At 45.3% G+C, this 14,115-nt stretch overlaps 1 protein-coding gene across 1 annotated transcript in view; it reads right to left on the bottom strand.

The window, feature by feature from the left end:
• Positions 1-14,115, bottom strand: part of sipa1l3 (signal-induced proliferation-associated 1 like 3) — a 100,188-nt gene that overhangs the window by 36,012 nt on the left and 50,061 nt on the right. Inside the window, 2 exon segments of the mRNA XM_065000192.1 lie at positions 2-506; positions 12,947-13,063. Of these exon segments, the coding sequence (XP_064856264.1) occupies positions 2-278 (277 nt within the window). The 5' untranslated portion in view covers positions 279-506; positions 12,947-13,063.

Raw genomic sequence — 14,115 nt, 5'->3', positions numbered from 1 at the left:
TCGTCTCCATGGTGATTAGCGCCTTGGCCGTTCTCCAGGAGCGACTCCCTCGATTGCGCATGGCGCGGCGGCCACTCAGCAATACGGGCGCGAACGCCCATCTTGGGAACGGAGACACGGGATTGGGTGGCTGGGTCAGAGGAGGGGGCAGGGTGGCCGTTGAGGGTGAGGTGGAAGGCGGCATGTTGTGTGAGGAGGGACCCAGGCCCTCCCCCTCCACCCCTCTCTAGCAGTTCTGAGGAGGTACAGGTGACCCCTCTATCTCTGTAGGTGTTCATGGCGCCCCAAGAGAGCTCAGGGCAGGACAGAAGGCAGGGGGGAAGTGGGCTGGCATCCCGTGCCAGGGTGGGGGGTAGGGGAGTGGGAGAGGAGCCCCACACACACTCTGCTGATGCTGTGGCCTCCACCTCCCACACACATCGCTTTCACTGGGAGGGTGAGACCCTGCTTGTCATATGCCCAGTTACACAGTAGGCTGTCTCTCTTCTCTCAGGCTCTGGGCAGATCTGGGGAGGAGACAAAACACACATTGATATGCTGATGACCACAACAAAAAAACATGCATACAGTAATACGCTGTTTCTTAACATGCACACCTAAACACTAACCTACACTGACCCAGATTCCCCCCTCCTACCCAATGAAATGACACCACGAAAACTGACTACAGCAACTCATCTGCAGTAGTGTGTGAGAGAGTGATTAAGGTAGAGAGGAGGATATGAGAGCAAGAGAGAGAGAGAGAGAGGATATGAGAGAGAGGAGAGAGAGCGAGAGGATATGAGAGAGAGGAGAGAGAGAGAGAGAGAGAGAGCGAGAGAGAGAGAGAGGATGATATGAGAGAGAGAGAGAGTAGTGAGGTGAGGGGATTTGACAGAGGATTTCTCCTGTTGAGACTAATCTTCAGAATGCCTGACAAGCAGGGTTATTATTATCATACTAGTGTCATATTTCAGCAACACACACACACACTACATTACACCAAATCAAACTCCTGCATCATAAAGAAGCCATGCTGAAAGTGCTAGGACAAATCCCAGCTAAACCGACTGGATAGTTACATGGAGGCAGAACATGCACACACACACACACACACACACACGTTGGGTTACTGCTGCAGTGTCATCTTTCAGCTAATTTAACTTACAAGCAGTATGTGTGGTTCCTCATTTTTCTCCTATCTGCTCAGGGCGATGATAAATATGAGAGCATCTATGCTATGTACCTGGTATCAGCCCGTGAGAGGTATGTGTGCGTACACAAGTGCATTACAGCTGGTGTCAGGCAGTGAGAGGTCATATGCATTCGTGTGTGAGAGTAGGTATGTGAGGTGTGTGCACAGTGGGTATAAGTTTAAGCACCAGGCCAGATATGAGCATGACTTTGAGGTTGGGTGAAGTCAACCTTTGTCCTATCGTGATTAAGTACCAATAAAACATCATCCCCTATTGGGAAACACTTTGGCCCAAAAATATATAATAATATATATTTTTTAAAGCTAAAAAGGACAGCTAACACGAGCCCCCATGCTGCGAGACAAAATATAACAAAATATATTTTGGAGCCAAATCTTCTTCAGTAGCCTATTCCTCTCTGTTGAAGCCGTGGCATGAAAGAGGCGAGTGTCTGAGCGTCGTGTGATGAGTTGTAAAATCATGAAGGGCATGGCTTCAGAGCACGCAACTCTGCTGTCCCCAGAACTGGATAATTATTCAATGATTTGCATCTTTGCCTAATCTTCCTTTATTATTATGCCTAGGCTCGATACATGGCCTACGGAAATTATTCAGACCCCTTGACTTTTTCCACATTTTGTTACGTTACAGCCTTCTAAAATGGATGAAATTGTTCTTCATTTGTAATGGGAATTTTAATGTTGGTGCTTTTCTTGTCACTAATTTCGGTCGTCTATTCATGTGCTGTTCTAATAACCCATTTCTGTGTTCACGCAAGTGGCTGACTGTACAAATCCTCACTATCAGTAGCTGCAATTTGTCAGTGCGCCCAGACATTGTTTTGAGAACGAATGAAAGATCTCGGTTTCAAGGTCTCACCTTCGAGAGAAAGAAGCCTTGTGAGGTATTGGTCTGTCACGTGTTATGAACCAGTATTGGTCGGTCACATTTATGAACCAGTATTGGTCTGTCACGTGGATGAAACAAAACAGTAATGATGAATTAATTATGCTAAACCAAGCAAATATAACTTGTGTATAGCCATTTATAAAGACAACTGCTGGGTCTGCCCAGGAAAAGCTCCTGATTGACATGTGTACTATGGTGCATCGAGTTGGTTGGAACCTCTCCAGTGCGCTGACAAATAAACAATGAATTTCCATGACTCTTTCCTCAATCTAAACACAATACCCCATAATGTCAAAGCAAAAACAGTTTTTTTTTTATAGACATTTTAGCAAATGTATTTAAAAAAATTAAAAGACCACATTTTCATTAGTATTCGGACCCTTTACTTTGTTGAAGCACCTTTGGCAGCGATTACAGCCCTGAGTCTTCTTGGGTATGACGCTACAAGCTTGGCACATCTGTATTTGGTGAGTTTCTCCCATTCTTCTCTGCAGATCTTTTCAAGCTCTGTCAGGTTGGATGGGGAGTGTTGCTGCACAGCTATTTTCAGGTCTCTCCAGAGATGTTTGAATGGTGTTCAAGTCTGGGCTCTGGCTGAGCTACTCAAGGACATTTAGAGATTTTTCCAAAGCCTCTCTTGTGATGTCCTGGCTGTGTGCTTAGGGTCGTAGTCCTGTTGGAAGGTGAACCTTCGACCCAGTCGGGAGTCCTGGGTGCTCTGGAGCAGGTTATCATCAAGATTCTCTCTGTACTTTGCTCCATTCATCTTTCCCTCGATCCTGACTGGTCTCGCAGTCCCTGCCGCTGAAAGACATCCCCACAGCATGATGCTGCCACCACCATCCTTCACCATAGGGATAGTGCCAGGTTCCCTCCAGATGTGATGCTTGGCCTTCAGGCCAAAGAGTTCAATCTTGGTTTCATCAGACCAGAGCATCTTGTGTCTGAGTCCTTTAGATGCCGTTTGGCAAACTCCAAGTGGGCAGTCATGTGCCTTTTACTGAGGAGTGGCTTCCGTCTGGCGACTCTACCATAAAGGCCTAATTGGTGGAGTGCTGCAGAGATGGGAGAACCTTCCAGAAGGAGAACCATCTCCACAAGGAACTCTGGAGCTCTGTCAGAGTGACCATCGTGTCCTTGTTCACCTCCCTGATCAGGGCCCTTCTCCCCCGATTGCTCAGTTTGGCAGGTCGGCCAGCACTAGGAAGAGTCTTGGTGGTTCCCAAACTTCTTTGATTTAAGAATAAGGGAGGCCACTGTTTTCTTGGGGGCCTTCAATGCTGCAGACATTTTATGGTACCATTCACTAGATCTGTTCCTCGACACAATCCTGTCTCAGAGCTCTACAGACAATTCCTCATGGCTCGGGTTTTTACTCTGACATGCCGTTAACTGTGGGACCTTATATAGACAGGTGTGTGCCTTTCCAAATCATGTCCAATCAAGTTGCAGAAACATCTCAAGAATGATCAATGGAAACAGGATGCACCAGAGCTCAATTTTGAGACTCATAGCAAAGGGTCTGAATACTTGTTTTTGATTTATTTAACTAGGCAAGTCAGTTAAGAACAAATTATTATTTTCAATGACGGCCTGGGAACAGTGTTCAGGGGCAGAACGACAGATTCGTACCGTGTCAGCTCGGGGATTCGATCTTGCAACCTTTCGGTTACTAGTCCAACCCTCTAATCACTAGGCTACCCTGCCGCCCTTATGTAAATAAGGCATCTGTTTTTTTTAAAAATTTGCAAACATTTCTAAACCTGTTTTTGCTTTGTCATTATGGGGTATTACAGAATAAGACTGTAACGTAACAAAACGTGGAAAAGGTGAAGGGCTCTGAACACTTTCCAAATGCACTTTACACAGCTAATAATAAACTATGGAAATAGGATTGGCATACTCTACACAGTTTCTTTCATAAGCTGTACGTTTTCATTTGAGTTCTCGTTCAAACTTTCAAACAAAATTTTGGCTCAATTTCACTTCTTGTTGGCTGTAATATTTGTCATTAAAAATAAAATCTGTGATCAAATCTGATTTTCACAATTGTTCCCATTTGAAAGCTGCACCTTTAGGACAAACACTATTAGAATGGCCTCTGTTTGGGAAATAATCATAACTGTAACTCGCCTTAATGCTTTCGATAAGCTATTTGAAATGAGTAGGGTTTTGGTTTTGGCTGTTTGGTTTGCAACGGCGAAGGAGGAGGGATGCATGTAGAACTTCATTTAGATTAAGCCACGCTCAACTGTAAGGTTTGTTCCAACTACTCATTTGATTTTTCTATCTTGCTATTGTTTGTTCTACCCGTCTCATTATTACCTTAGGCCCATCGTGTTTTTCGTTCCGAGTTAAGTTATTGTCACGTGACGTGAAATGCATTCGTTGCTCTTTTCCAACAATGCAGTAATCAATATCAGTAGAACAAGTATAAAACAATGATTCAAAAAAAAAAGAAAGAAGTAAAATAGAACAAAACCCACAAGAAATAGAAATAATATCAACAACAAGAAAACAAGTAAGCTATAGACAGAGTCAGTGCCAATACCCATATTCCCAATGTGCAGGGATACTGGAGTGGTAGGGATAAATATGTACAGGGGTAAGGTGACTAGGCATCAGGATATATGATACAGTATATGCTGCTGCTCAGTTTGATGACTATGTGTGTGTTGCTCGACATACCAGTAATATCACGGTACCAAAACGTCATGATACTTATGAGACCAACATTTTAGAATACCGTTGTACCGTTTCATATGATACTACCAACTTTTTATGCCCTACCGATCTAAAGAACCCGCTGGTGCCTTTTCTAAGTCACTTTTGTTTATAAATGTAGTTGAATTGAAGCAACGGCCACTCGTCTCTTGTATGGGCAGGTCCAATGATATCCACTTTCATGTGTATATCACGTGTGGCAGCAGTAATCATCCTGCTGCATCCCTTATCAGCCCTCACTCACCTGCTTCTCTTCGCCAGCACTTCACGTCTATTCCACCTTCGGTTTAAATATATATATATATATCATTTAGCCGTGATGGCGAGTGGGGGTGCAGACCCCGATGAGTCTTCTGTTGTTCGATTTCTACATTTGTTGCATTGGAGCAGTGTGCAAAGCCAGCAATGTTGATACGTTGTTCGTCACCTGTTATAACCAAGAGCACAGGCCCGTCTGAGTCGACTTTGCAAGCTCACCATCATGCAGCCTCTGAGTGTCAGAGGGGAAAATGGAAAGAATCGTGACAGGCATGCTTGGAGCTTTTACAGCAAAGAAAAGAGCTCGTCTCCAACCTAAACGGTTTTTCAAAAATATGGCCCATATTTACCGGAGATGCCTTTTTTTTGTTGTCCTATCGAGATTCGCATGCGTTTTATATAATTTCACAAACCATGTTGTGGGCCGTAGAAAAATATATTTAAAAAAAAAATCCAGGGTCGCTAATTATTGGCTCGATAACAAAAATAACCTGTTCAGTTATGCTACCTAGCTAGCTAACGATCTGGTACTTGACAGTAGGCTTAGGCACATTTCGGTCTGCTATTCATGAGATGTGCTTCAAAAGGTAGGATTCATATTAGGCCTAATCTAAGCCTAAACTAGATAAAAAATCTATGTATTTCTGGTGCTCCTTAAATTCTGTTTGGTGCCTAACGTTTTAAAAGTTGGGAGCAGTGTGTGTGTGTGTGTGTGAGAGAGAGAGAGAAAGCGGTATGTGTGTGTACTGAAGAGTAAAGGCTTCATGCAGTGTTTTCCCCAGACTGACACAATGACATGCAGATCATTATGCATGTATATCACAGGAGGTTGGTGGCATCTTCATTTGGGAGGACGGGCTCGTGATAATGGCTGTTGCCGATGAGTGGAATGGTATCAAACACATGGCTTCTGTGCGTTTTGATGCCATTTGTGCCGTTCCAGCCATTATTACGAGCCGTCCTCCCTTCAGCAGCCTCCACTGATGAATATTCCTTCCTCCCATTCCTCCAGCCAAATCACAGTTAGGCCTTTGCAAATATGAGCAAATGAGCCATTCTATGCAGAATTCTATTATACACTGAACAGTGTGAAGCTAAATACAATGTGTTGCATTGAGTAGAAGTTTCAGAGACATTTTTTAAACGTTCTCCAAAAAACTAACGTGAACAAGCGTCGGGGGGGGCACAGATTTTTTTCCCCACCATGGTATTTCGATACTACTTGGCATCGTGATACTTGGCCTGGTATCATATCGTTTGTTGGCATCGTGAGAAGCATAGTGTATGTAGAGTCAGTATGAATGCACGTGTGTGTGTGTGTGTGTGTGTGTGTGTGTGTGTGTGTGTGTGTGTGTGTGTGTGTGTGTGTGTGAATAGAGATAATAAAATAGAAGGGTCAATGCCGATAGTCTGTGTAGCCATTTTGTTAGCTATTTAGCAGTCTTATGGCTTAGGGATAGAAGCTGTTCAGGAGCCCGTTTGTGTCAGACTTGATGCTCCGGTACCGCTTGCCGTGCGGAAGCAGAGAGAACAGTCTATGGCTGGAGTCTAACCATTTTCCGGGCCTTCCTTTCACACCGTCTGATATAGAGGGCCTGGATGGCAGGGGAGCTCGGCCCTAGTGATGTACCGGGCTGTTTGTAACATCCCCTGTAGCGCTGTGCGATCGAGGATGGTGCAGTTGCCATGCAGTGGTTAGGTTATTCAATAACTTCAAAACGTTCTGACAACTCCGTTAGATAAATTCAGTTTGATCACGCAGTAGTGTGGCCGGAAAAAAAACAGGTCATATTCACATCAAATGGAGAGAAAATACAAAATTAGGCTTTTAAAATAATTAAGACACCGTAGTGTCCACACACAACAACAAAAAATAAGCGTCAGCTATATTGCCCAGATTATCCAATTTTGGGGGGGGGGAAAAACGATGAAATGATGCTTTGAAGAAAATATCGGTCTACATTATTCTCTTGCATTCTAGAAATTGTTTATAGCATATTTCTTGAAATAGGTTGTGCAGGCTATAACAACAGAATGTTGAAATGGGCTATAAGTCAAGTTGAAATGGGCTATAGTCAAGTTGAAATGGGCTATAGTCAAGTTGAAATGGGCTATAGTCAAGTTGAAATGGGCTATAGTCAAGTTGAAATGGGCTATACATAGCCTGTCACATCACACTGTCGCCACCATCGACGATGGCTGACAATCATCTTCGATACCAGACACTATGGTAATATCGCCCGACCCTACTCCACCCATCCTGCTGTACATTCTCACCCTCCCTTGCCATGGCGTTTTCAGAAAGAAAGAAACGAGGATGCACGCAACTAAGCTACTTCATACTCCGCTAAGGAGGGGAAGGGTGAATAGAATACCGAGAAGGGGGGAGAGAATGTAAAAGCGACAGAACAGCAGAACGCTAGGGGGGGGGCTGAAAGGGGGAGAAAGTGACGGAGTCGAGAGACTGCGAGGAGGAAGAGAGCAGAAACGTGTTCACTGAACCAAAATGACTCGCCTTAATATGGCAGTCACAAAGAATCAGGCTTCACCACCGCCCCGGCGCTATAAAAAGCCTCCCCTAGACTCCTAATCTACCTCTGCTTTATTCAGGGTCTTCTCTGCTCAAAACTCTCTAATGTTTCGCCCTCTCTCTTTTTCTGTGTCCCTTATACCTCGGCTCATCTATCGCCATTTTATTCAGTCTCCTCTCCGCTCACACTCCCTCTCCTTCGTCGCTCCATCCCTATCGGTTTCCTTTTGCTTCATCCCTGTGTTTCTGCATCTCTCCATTCGGGCTTTATGATCCGCCAATCCTTGTTCTCATTCCATCCCAACATCTGTCTCCAGTAAGCTTATGATCCAGGCAATTTCTCAGTCTGACATTGTTTAACGGATGTTAGCTACTGGTACGAGGGGGGGGGGGGGAATAATGTTTTGTGAGGATCGTAATCATTCCCACACAAGCTTCTATTCATCATTCTACTCAGCCGAATTTGAATTATATTGAGTGTTACATCTCACAAGGCAGAGAGTGAATGAAACTTGTGTACGTTCTGCACAATCCTCTTGTGATTCACTTTTGGCATATGACAGCATTACACACATACCATGAACAAAACTAATTTGCAGTGAACAAAACCCCCCCAGTCAGTTGAGCACCAGTTAACCACACAAATGCATTGTGTCTTTTGGAGAAGGACAGAATATTCAAAAAGGCCCCTTTCCGAAGGGTCCTGCTCTGATCCTGCTGCTCCGGAACAAAAACCTTCCCTCATCCGGCACGTTGGCTTTGATACGCTATCAGTCCCAATCCCAGATAGGTCCCGGGCTGCAACAGCCGGAGAAAGGGTCCTTTTATTCAGCTGAACGCAGGTCAGGAGAGTGTGGAACTTCTGTCATGTCTCTGGGTGTCCCACAACACCGTGCCAAAGGCCCGACAGACGCACAAGCTGGGAGGGCGGACAGACACAGACTAAAACACAGCCACACAACGAAACAGGACGCGTTTGGCACACACAGCTTGTTATGCAGTGCACTGAGACGTTTCTAATTCTAACTCCAATGTGAAATGTTACCTTGTTTGACGCCGTCGCTAGCCTCCACGGTTCACGGAGCCTTTGCCAAACTGAAAGAGATGGGCTCGCCACGGCCCAAAATAAGAGCTGGAAGGAAACTCCTCCAGACAGACCCATCGCAACCCAAGGCACAGAGGATGGCCCACATAGGTGAAAGGGATGAGCTTTATCCCCAAACAACAAAAATAACTAAATAGAGTTATAAGTAGGGGGGGGCAGAAAATGGCAAGTGCCATAGGAAACAGGAGCCACAGGAACATGAAGGGCTTTGAGCCACCCCCAGGCAGACACAGCTCTGGCCCAAACTACAGAAGACGTAACGCAGGAATGTAATGCCTTTTAATTACTCCCATAGCAATTAGTGAGGTCTCTGAAGATGCGCTCCCCCTCCCCCACACCGCCTCCCGCTCGGAGTGCCTGTGCACCCTTGGCCCACACAACGCAAAACACATACTGGAGCTGGTAATTACACTAGTCGCTCACCATAATCACAGAGAGAGCAACGAGAGCGCTACAGCTTACCAGCGGAATTATTGTACACGTGCTCCAGACGGAGAGAGACGGTTACTGTATCGTGACAAAGCCAAGTGACCAGGGTCAAGGAAAAAGTCACTTGTGGAACAGACGGCCACGCAGGATAATAATGCATTTGAGATAAAGAGGTAGCCTATGCATAGAATGGCGACAGAATTAGGCAATAAGGCCCGGGGGGGGGGGGGTGTATGGCCAATATACCGCTAATGGTTGTTCTTACGCACAACGCAACACGGAGTGCCTGGACACAGTCCTTAGCCGTGGTACATTGGCCACGGATGTGCCTCACTGCTATTACCAAAATGGTTACCAACGCAATTGGAGTAGTGCAAATAAATGTGTTGTCCTACCCGGCTGATATACCACGGCTGTCAGCCAATCAGCATTCAGATTATGTAGACAGGGGGAACCTGATCCGAGATCAGTATTCCTACTCTGAGATGCTTTCCTAATACCAGCGCTGGTATAGATCGACTACAACAGAGACTGGGCTGTGTGGTCTTCATACACAACCCCCAGGGCCGGGGTGGAATATACAGAAGAAGACGAGAATCAAGTGCTGAAACGTATGTAGCCAAACAGTACTTGGCAAACTGATCGAGATGATGATGTCTGTTCAGTTTGCCAGAATGTTAGCGTCCGTAATCCTTATTAGGAGACAGAATTGTTGTAACGAGTGAAAACTGTGACCTGATAATGAATGAATAGATGATTAGTGAGTGGTGGAGATGACTAGGACCCTTACTGTCGCTACAGTGGGTTGTGAATGTGTAGCGATGCAGAAAGTTCCGCTCGGTTATCCTCTGGTCGTTGAAGGGTTCCTGTGGTGAGTCGGTCTCAAGCTAGTCCAGGATGACCCGTCTCTCCGGCTACCTGATCTCAACCCACTGGCTTCCCCTTGCAACCTGACCACAGCTCTGACCCTAACCAAACCCCGGTGCCACATGAACACGATAAAAGGACTATCTGTGGTTTTTCCCGGGACTGTTGTGTGATAAGACTTGACCAACTTAGCCTGACTCTGGTCCCGGAGGGCTGCAGTGTTTGAGATAAAGTGACGGCTTGGAAAAGCTGGCACACACACTGCAGCCCTCGTTTTTCACCCGTGTCTTACTGTGTCCTCCAGGTCTGCTTGGCTTCCCTACTGAACCTGGCAGTGACAGGTCTTGTCAGGATCAGGGTCTCTTGTGCTGCCTCTCCTGGCACGGCCGTGATGGTCTCCATTGATTTCCTGTGACATTGTTTTGCACTCTGTCCCTGATAACCTCTACTGTCACTGCTGTGGTCTACTCCGTCATACAGGCAGAACGCTAGCCTGGGGGAGAAGCATTGGCAGGGAGTGATACACAGAGACACGTGCGCATTTGCATTGTGCGCACACACATACATAGGAGAAGGGTGCATGGGGGTGGGGAATGAGGGGCGACCTACAATCTTCCCCTCCTCCACTTGGTTGCCTGTGATCTGAAGTAGGGTGAAGGGCAGTGGAAGTTTGAGGAGTTGTTGCGGGGGGGGGGGGGGGGAATACGTTGAAGGTCGCCTTGTTGTCTCTGCCATGACATAGGCTTACACAAATCTTTACATTGATAACATTAGGAGGTAGTAAGATTTACACATCAGCACAAGGCCATGCAACATCTGAACCCCCCGACTGGATGAGATGAGCCCTCATCTACACACCATTGGTTCAGGGTTAAAAAGAGACTAACTGTTACAGCTCATTTCTAAAGCGTGTCCCGGGGCCGTCATGCTGAGCAGTGGTACTTTTAACCCCCAATCAGCTTTGCAAATAAAGCATTCATCATAATTTCACCGAGACCTTTGCATCGACTTCAATTTACTACCACTTGAATCTACTGCTGTGGTGCAATCTAGCACTGGGCCTTTCCCCTGGGGTAGACAGCCACTTTAGAGAACAGGGGGAATTCTCAGACTCAGAAAGAGGGAACGCTAATAGCAGTCAACTGCATTACTTCCTCTAAAAGTCTGTGGTGTAGCTTAGTAGAACTACAGTGGATTCAGACACAGTACTCGACTTTCGGACTGAATAGGAACATGACTCGCCTCGGTCGTTAGTGATGATATTATTTTTTAGAAATATACAACATATTGTTTTTTTCCATGACTGCTCAAAACTCGTTTTCTCATGGCTCTCGCTTATCCCTTTTGCAGCAGACATACGGTGGGCAATATGTTTGGACCGTGGAATCTCAATTAAAAATCACAGTGTCGAATTGCAATACATATAGAATCACAATACATGTCGTATCGACACCTAAATATCGTGATATCATACCGGGAGGTCCCTAGCAATTCACAGCCCTATTGGACGAAGTGCATTTAAGTGAATATTACCAGTGCAGTAAAACCAGGACTATATGGTTAAGTGTAGATCTATTTCATATGAGTAAGAGATAGAGGCAGCGGTAAAAATCAGGAGAAAAATACTTTTTTACAAAAAATACCCTCTATTTTTTTTTTACCTGACATTGTAGAAACAGCTGGTTACACTCTGAAATGTTCAACGTTGTCAGACGCAATTTGCTTTTACCTGGTTTGTTCTAAGGTAGCGCTAATACGCTAGTGTGCTAGTGTAGCGCTAATACGCTAGTGTAAGCCTAAGAGCTCCTGTCCTAGCTATGGTTCAGCTAAACGTCAGCCTTCAGCTAACAGACAGCACGTTGATGTGAGGAGGATGCAGAAATGATTTTGTTTGGCTAGCTAACTAGTTCGCTAGATAACGTTGCCTAGCTGTGTAGCCTATATTATAATATGAATGACGCTGTATGATAACGTGAATGTACTTTTGTTAGTACGGGAGGGGTAGACGTTCATTATATGCTGACGTTACTTGATCATGAAGAATGTTGTTTGTTAGATAACTAGCTAACAGGAGTTAGCTGTGTTTTTTTAGCTAATTGAATACGTACGGATGAGAAAATAAACCACACTTGTCAATTGTTGCATTATTCAAGAGTGTAATCTGGTTTGATTGTAATTATTCAATAGTGTAATGTATTTCAGAAGAAAAGTCTTTAAGATTGTTAAATAAATTGTGCTTACTGGCTAGTGGCTACTGTGATATTTAGGGTCAATTTGATCTGCGGACCAAGAATGACGCTTTGCCAGCCACAACGAAAGGCAAAGCAAGGATGTGATGCGAACTGAAAAGTAGAAATCTATTTTCGCCACGCCGCATCTCTCGCAGTGGGAATAGGGCCTAAGACTCAGCCACAGACGTCAAAACACACCCCTTAACCTCTCCCTGACTGTTAACATTGACAACACACAGGACGGCTGTCACATAACAGAGGATCAGGTGATGCCCCAAGGTTAAGGCTGGTCCGCACAGAACACTTCCAGTATCCCTAATGGGTTCGTGTGCGAGCATACACACTTGCGACCACATTCAACCTCTCGATAGGAGTAAAACCACGTTAAAAACGTTGTCAGCATTCAGGCTACAACAAACGGATGCATAGACAGAAGCAGGACCGAACAAATCAAAAACAGTCCCGTGTCGACTATGCAAATGAAACCCCAAACTCTACTGGTGGGAGGTGGGGAGTTTCACTGAGTTTTGAACCAGGTCTTTCAAGCTGTCATCTGAAGGCAATATAAATCTGTAGATGGGGACACAAATCCTGCAACACACTTTCTGTGACTTCCTTCCCTTTTACAGCCGACCACATATTGCCCTACTGCTGTAAAATAACAGTGTTACTAACACATACGTGCACACACACATTTGTTGTTACTCATTTAGCCTACCTCCTCCTGGCGTCAGCTGTGCAGGTGAATCGGGCGTGGTCCGCGTGTGTGTTGACTCACAGGGCATCAGGGGATCAGTGAGGCGGGGACAGGGGAAGTGGGTCACAGCTCTGCTGCCTGGAACACAAGAGGAACACAAGGTAAGAAGTTAGAACCACTGTTCTCTGCTATTAGGGAACCGAAGAGACAACTACCAGTTGTTTAAAACTTTAACGGGTGACATTTTGAGTGAAACGTCAGAGAGCCCGAACAAAGCCTCCAGGTAGCCAGAGGAACTACACTAACACAATTGGGAAGATCTAGGCCAAAAGAGAGAAACACACCGCAAAACATTAATTTTGCTACTTTACTTTAGCAGATTCATAATGTTTATTTGTTAACCGGTAATAACATTCCAAGTATGCTGACTGAGCTCTGTGTGAGGAGTTGAGTGGGTACAGTGTGTGTGTGTGTGTGTGTGTGTGTGTGTGTGTGTGTGTGTGTGTGTGTGTGTGTGTGTGTGTGTGTGTGTGAGTGTGTGAGTGAGTGTGAGTGAGTGAGTGAAAGAGAGAGCAAGAGAGCGAGAGAGCAAGAGAGAGAGAGAGAGAGAGAGGAGTGTGTGTCTGCTGTCAGTTCCAGGCTCATCAGTCCAGCAGTGAGTCTATTGTGTGATGAGGAGACGTGGATGCCAGGGGCTCTGTGTGTCTTACAAACACAAACACACACAAACACACACACACACGAGGCCTACATCCAATCACTCAGTGGCACACACCATAGTCTCCTAAATACACAAACTCACCAGTTATCTCTACAACATTCATATGTTAGCACCCAAAATCGAGCAAACAATTAAGATCTTCTGATCCTCCACGGATAAAACAGCTCAGACATAAAGCCTCCTCTTCATTTACCTCTTTTCATGTGGCTACGACACTATACATGTCAGACGTTATACCGAAGTAAAACAAAACTTTTATTGAACAGATAAATCCGGCAGCATCCTCTGGCATTTCTCTCCCTCTTTCTGCCCCCCCACATCTCTCTTTCTCCCACTCTCTTCTTCTTAAGGCATCAACATGCTTCAGTTCGGCTGGCACCTAGCCGAACTCAGCTAGGCCGAACCGAACAAATGTGTCTGTATATTCCCTTAAAGACCTTCGCTTGGAAAACGAGAAAAGAAAGCAGCT

Source organism: Oncorhynchus nerka, linkage group LG14, assembly GCF_034236695.1.
Source record: "Oncorhynchus nerka isolate Pitt River linkage group LG14, Oner_Uvic_2.0, whole genome shotgun sequence".
NCBI lineage: Eukaryota > Metazoa > Chordata > Actinopteri > Salmoniformes > Salmonidae > Oncorhynchus > Oncorhynchus nerka.
This window is presented reverse-complemented; position numbering and strand designations above follow the sequence as displayed.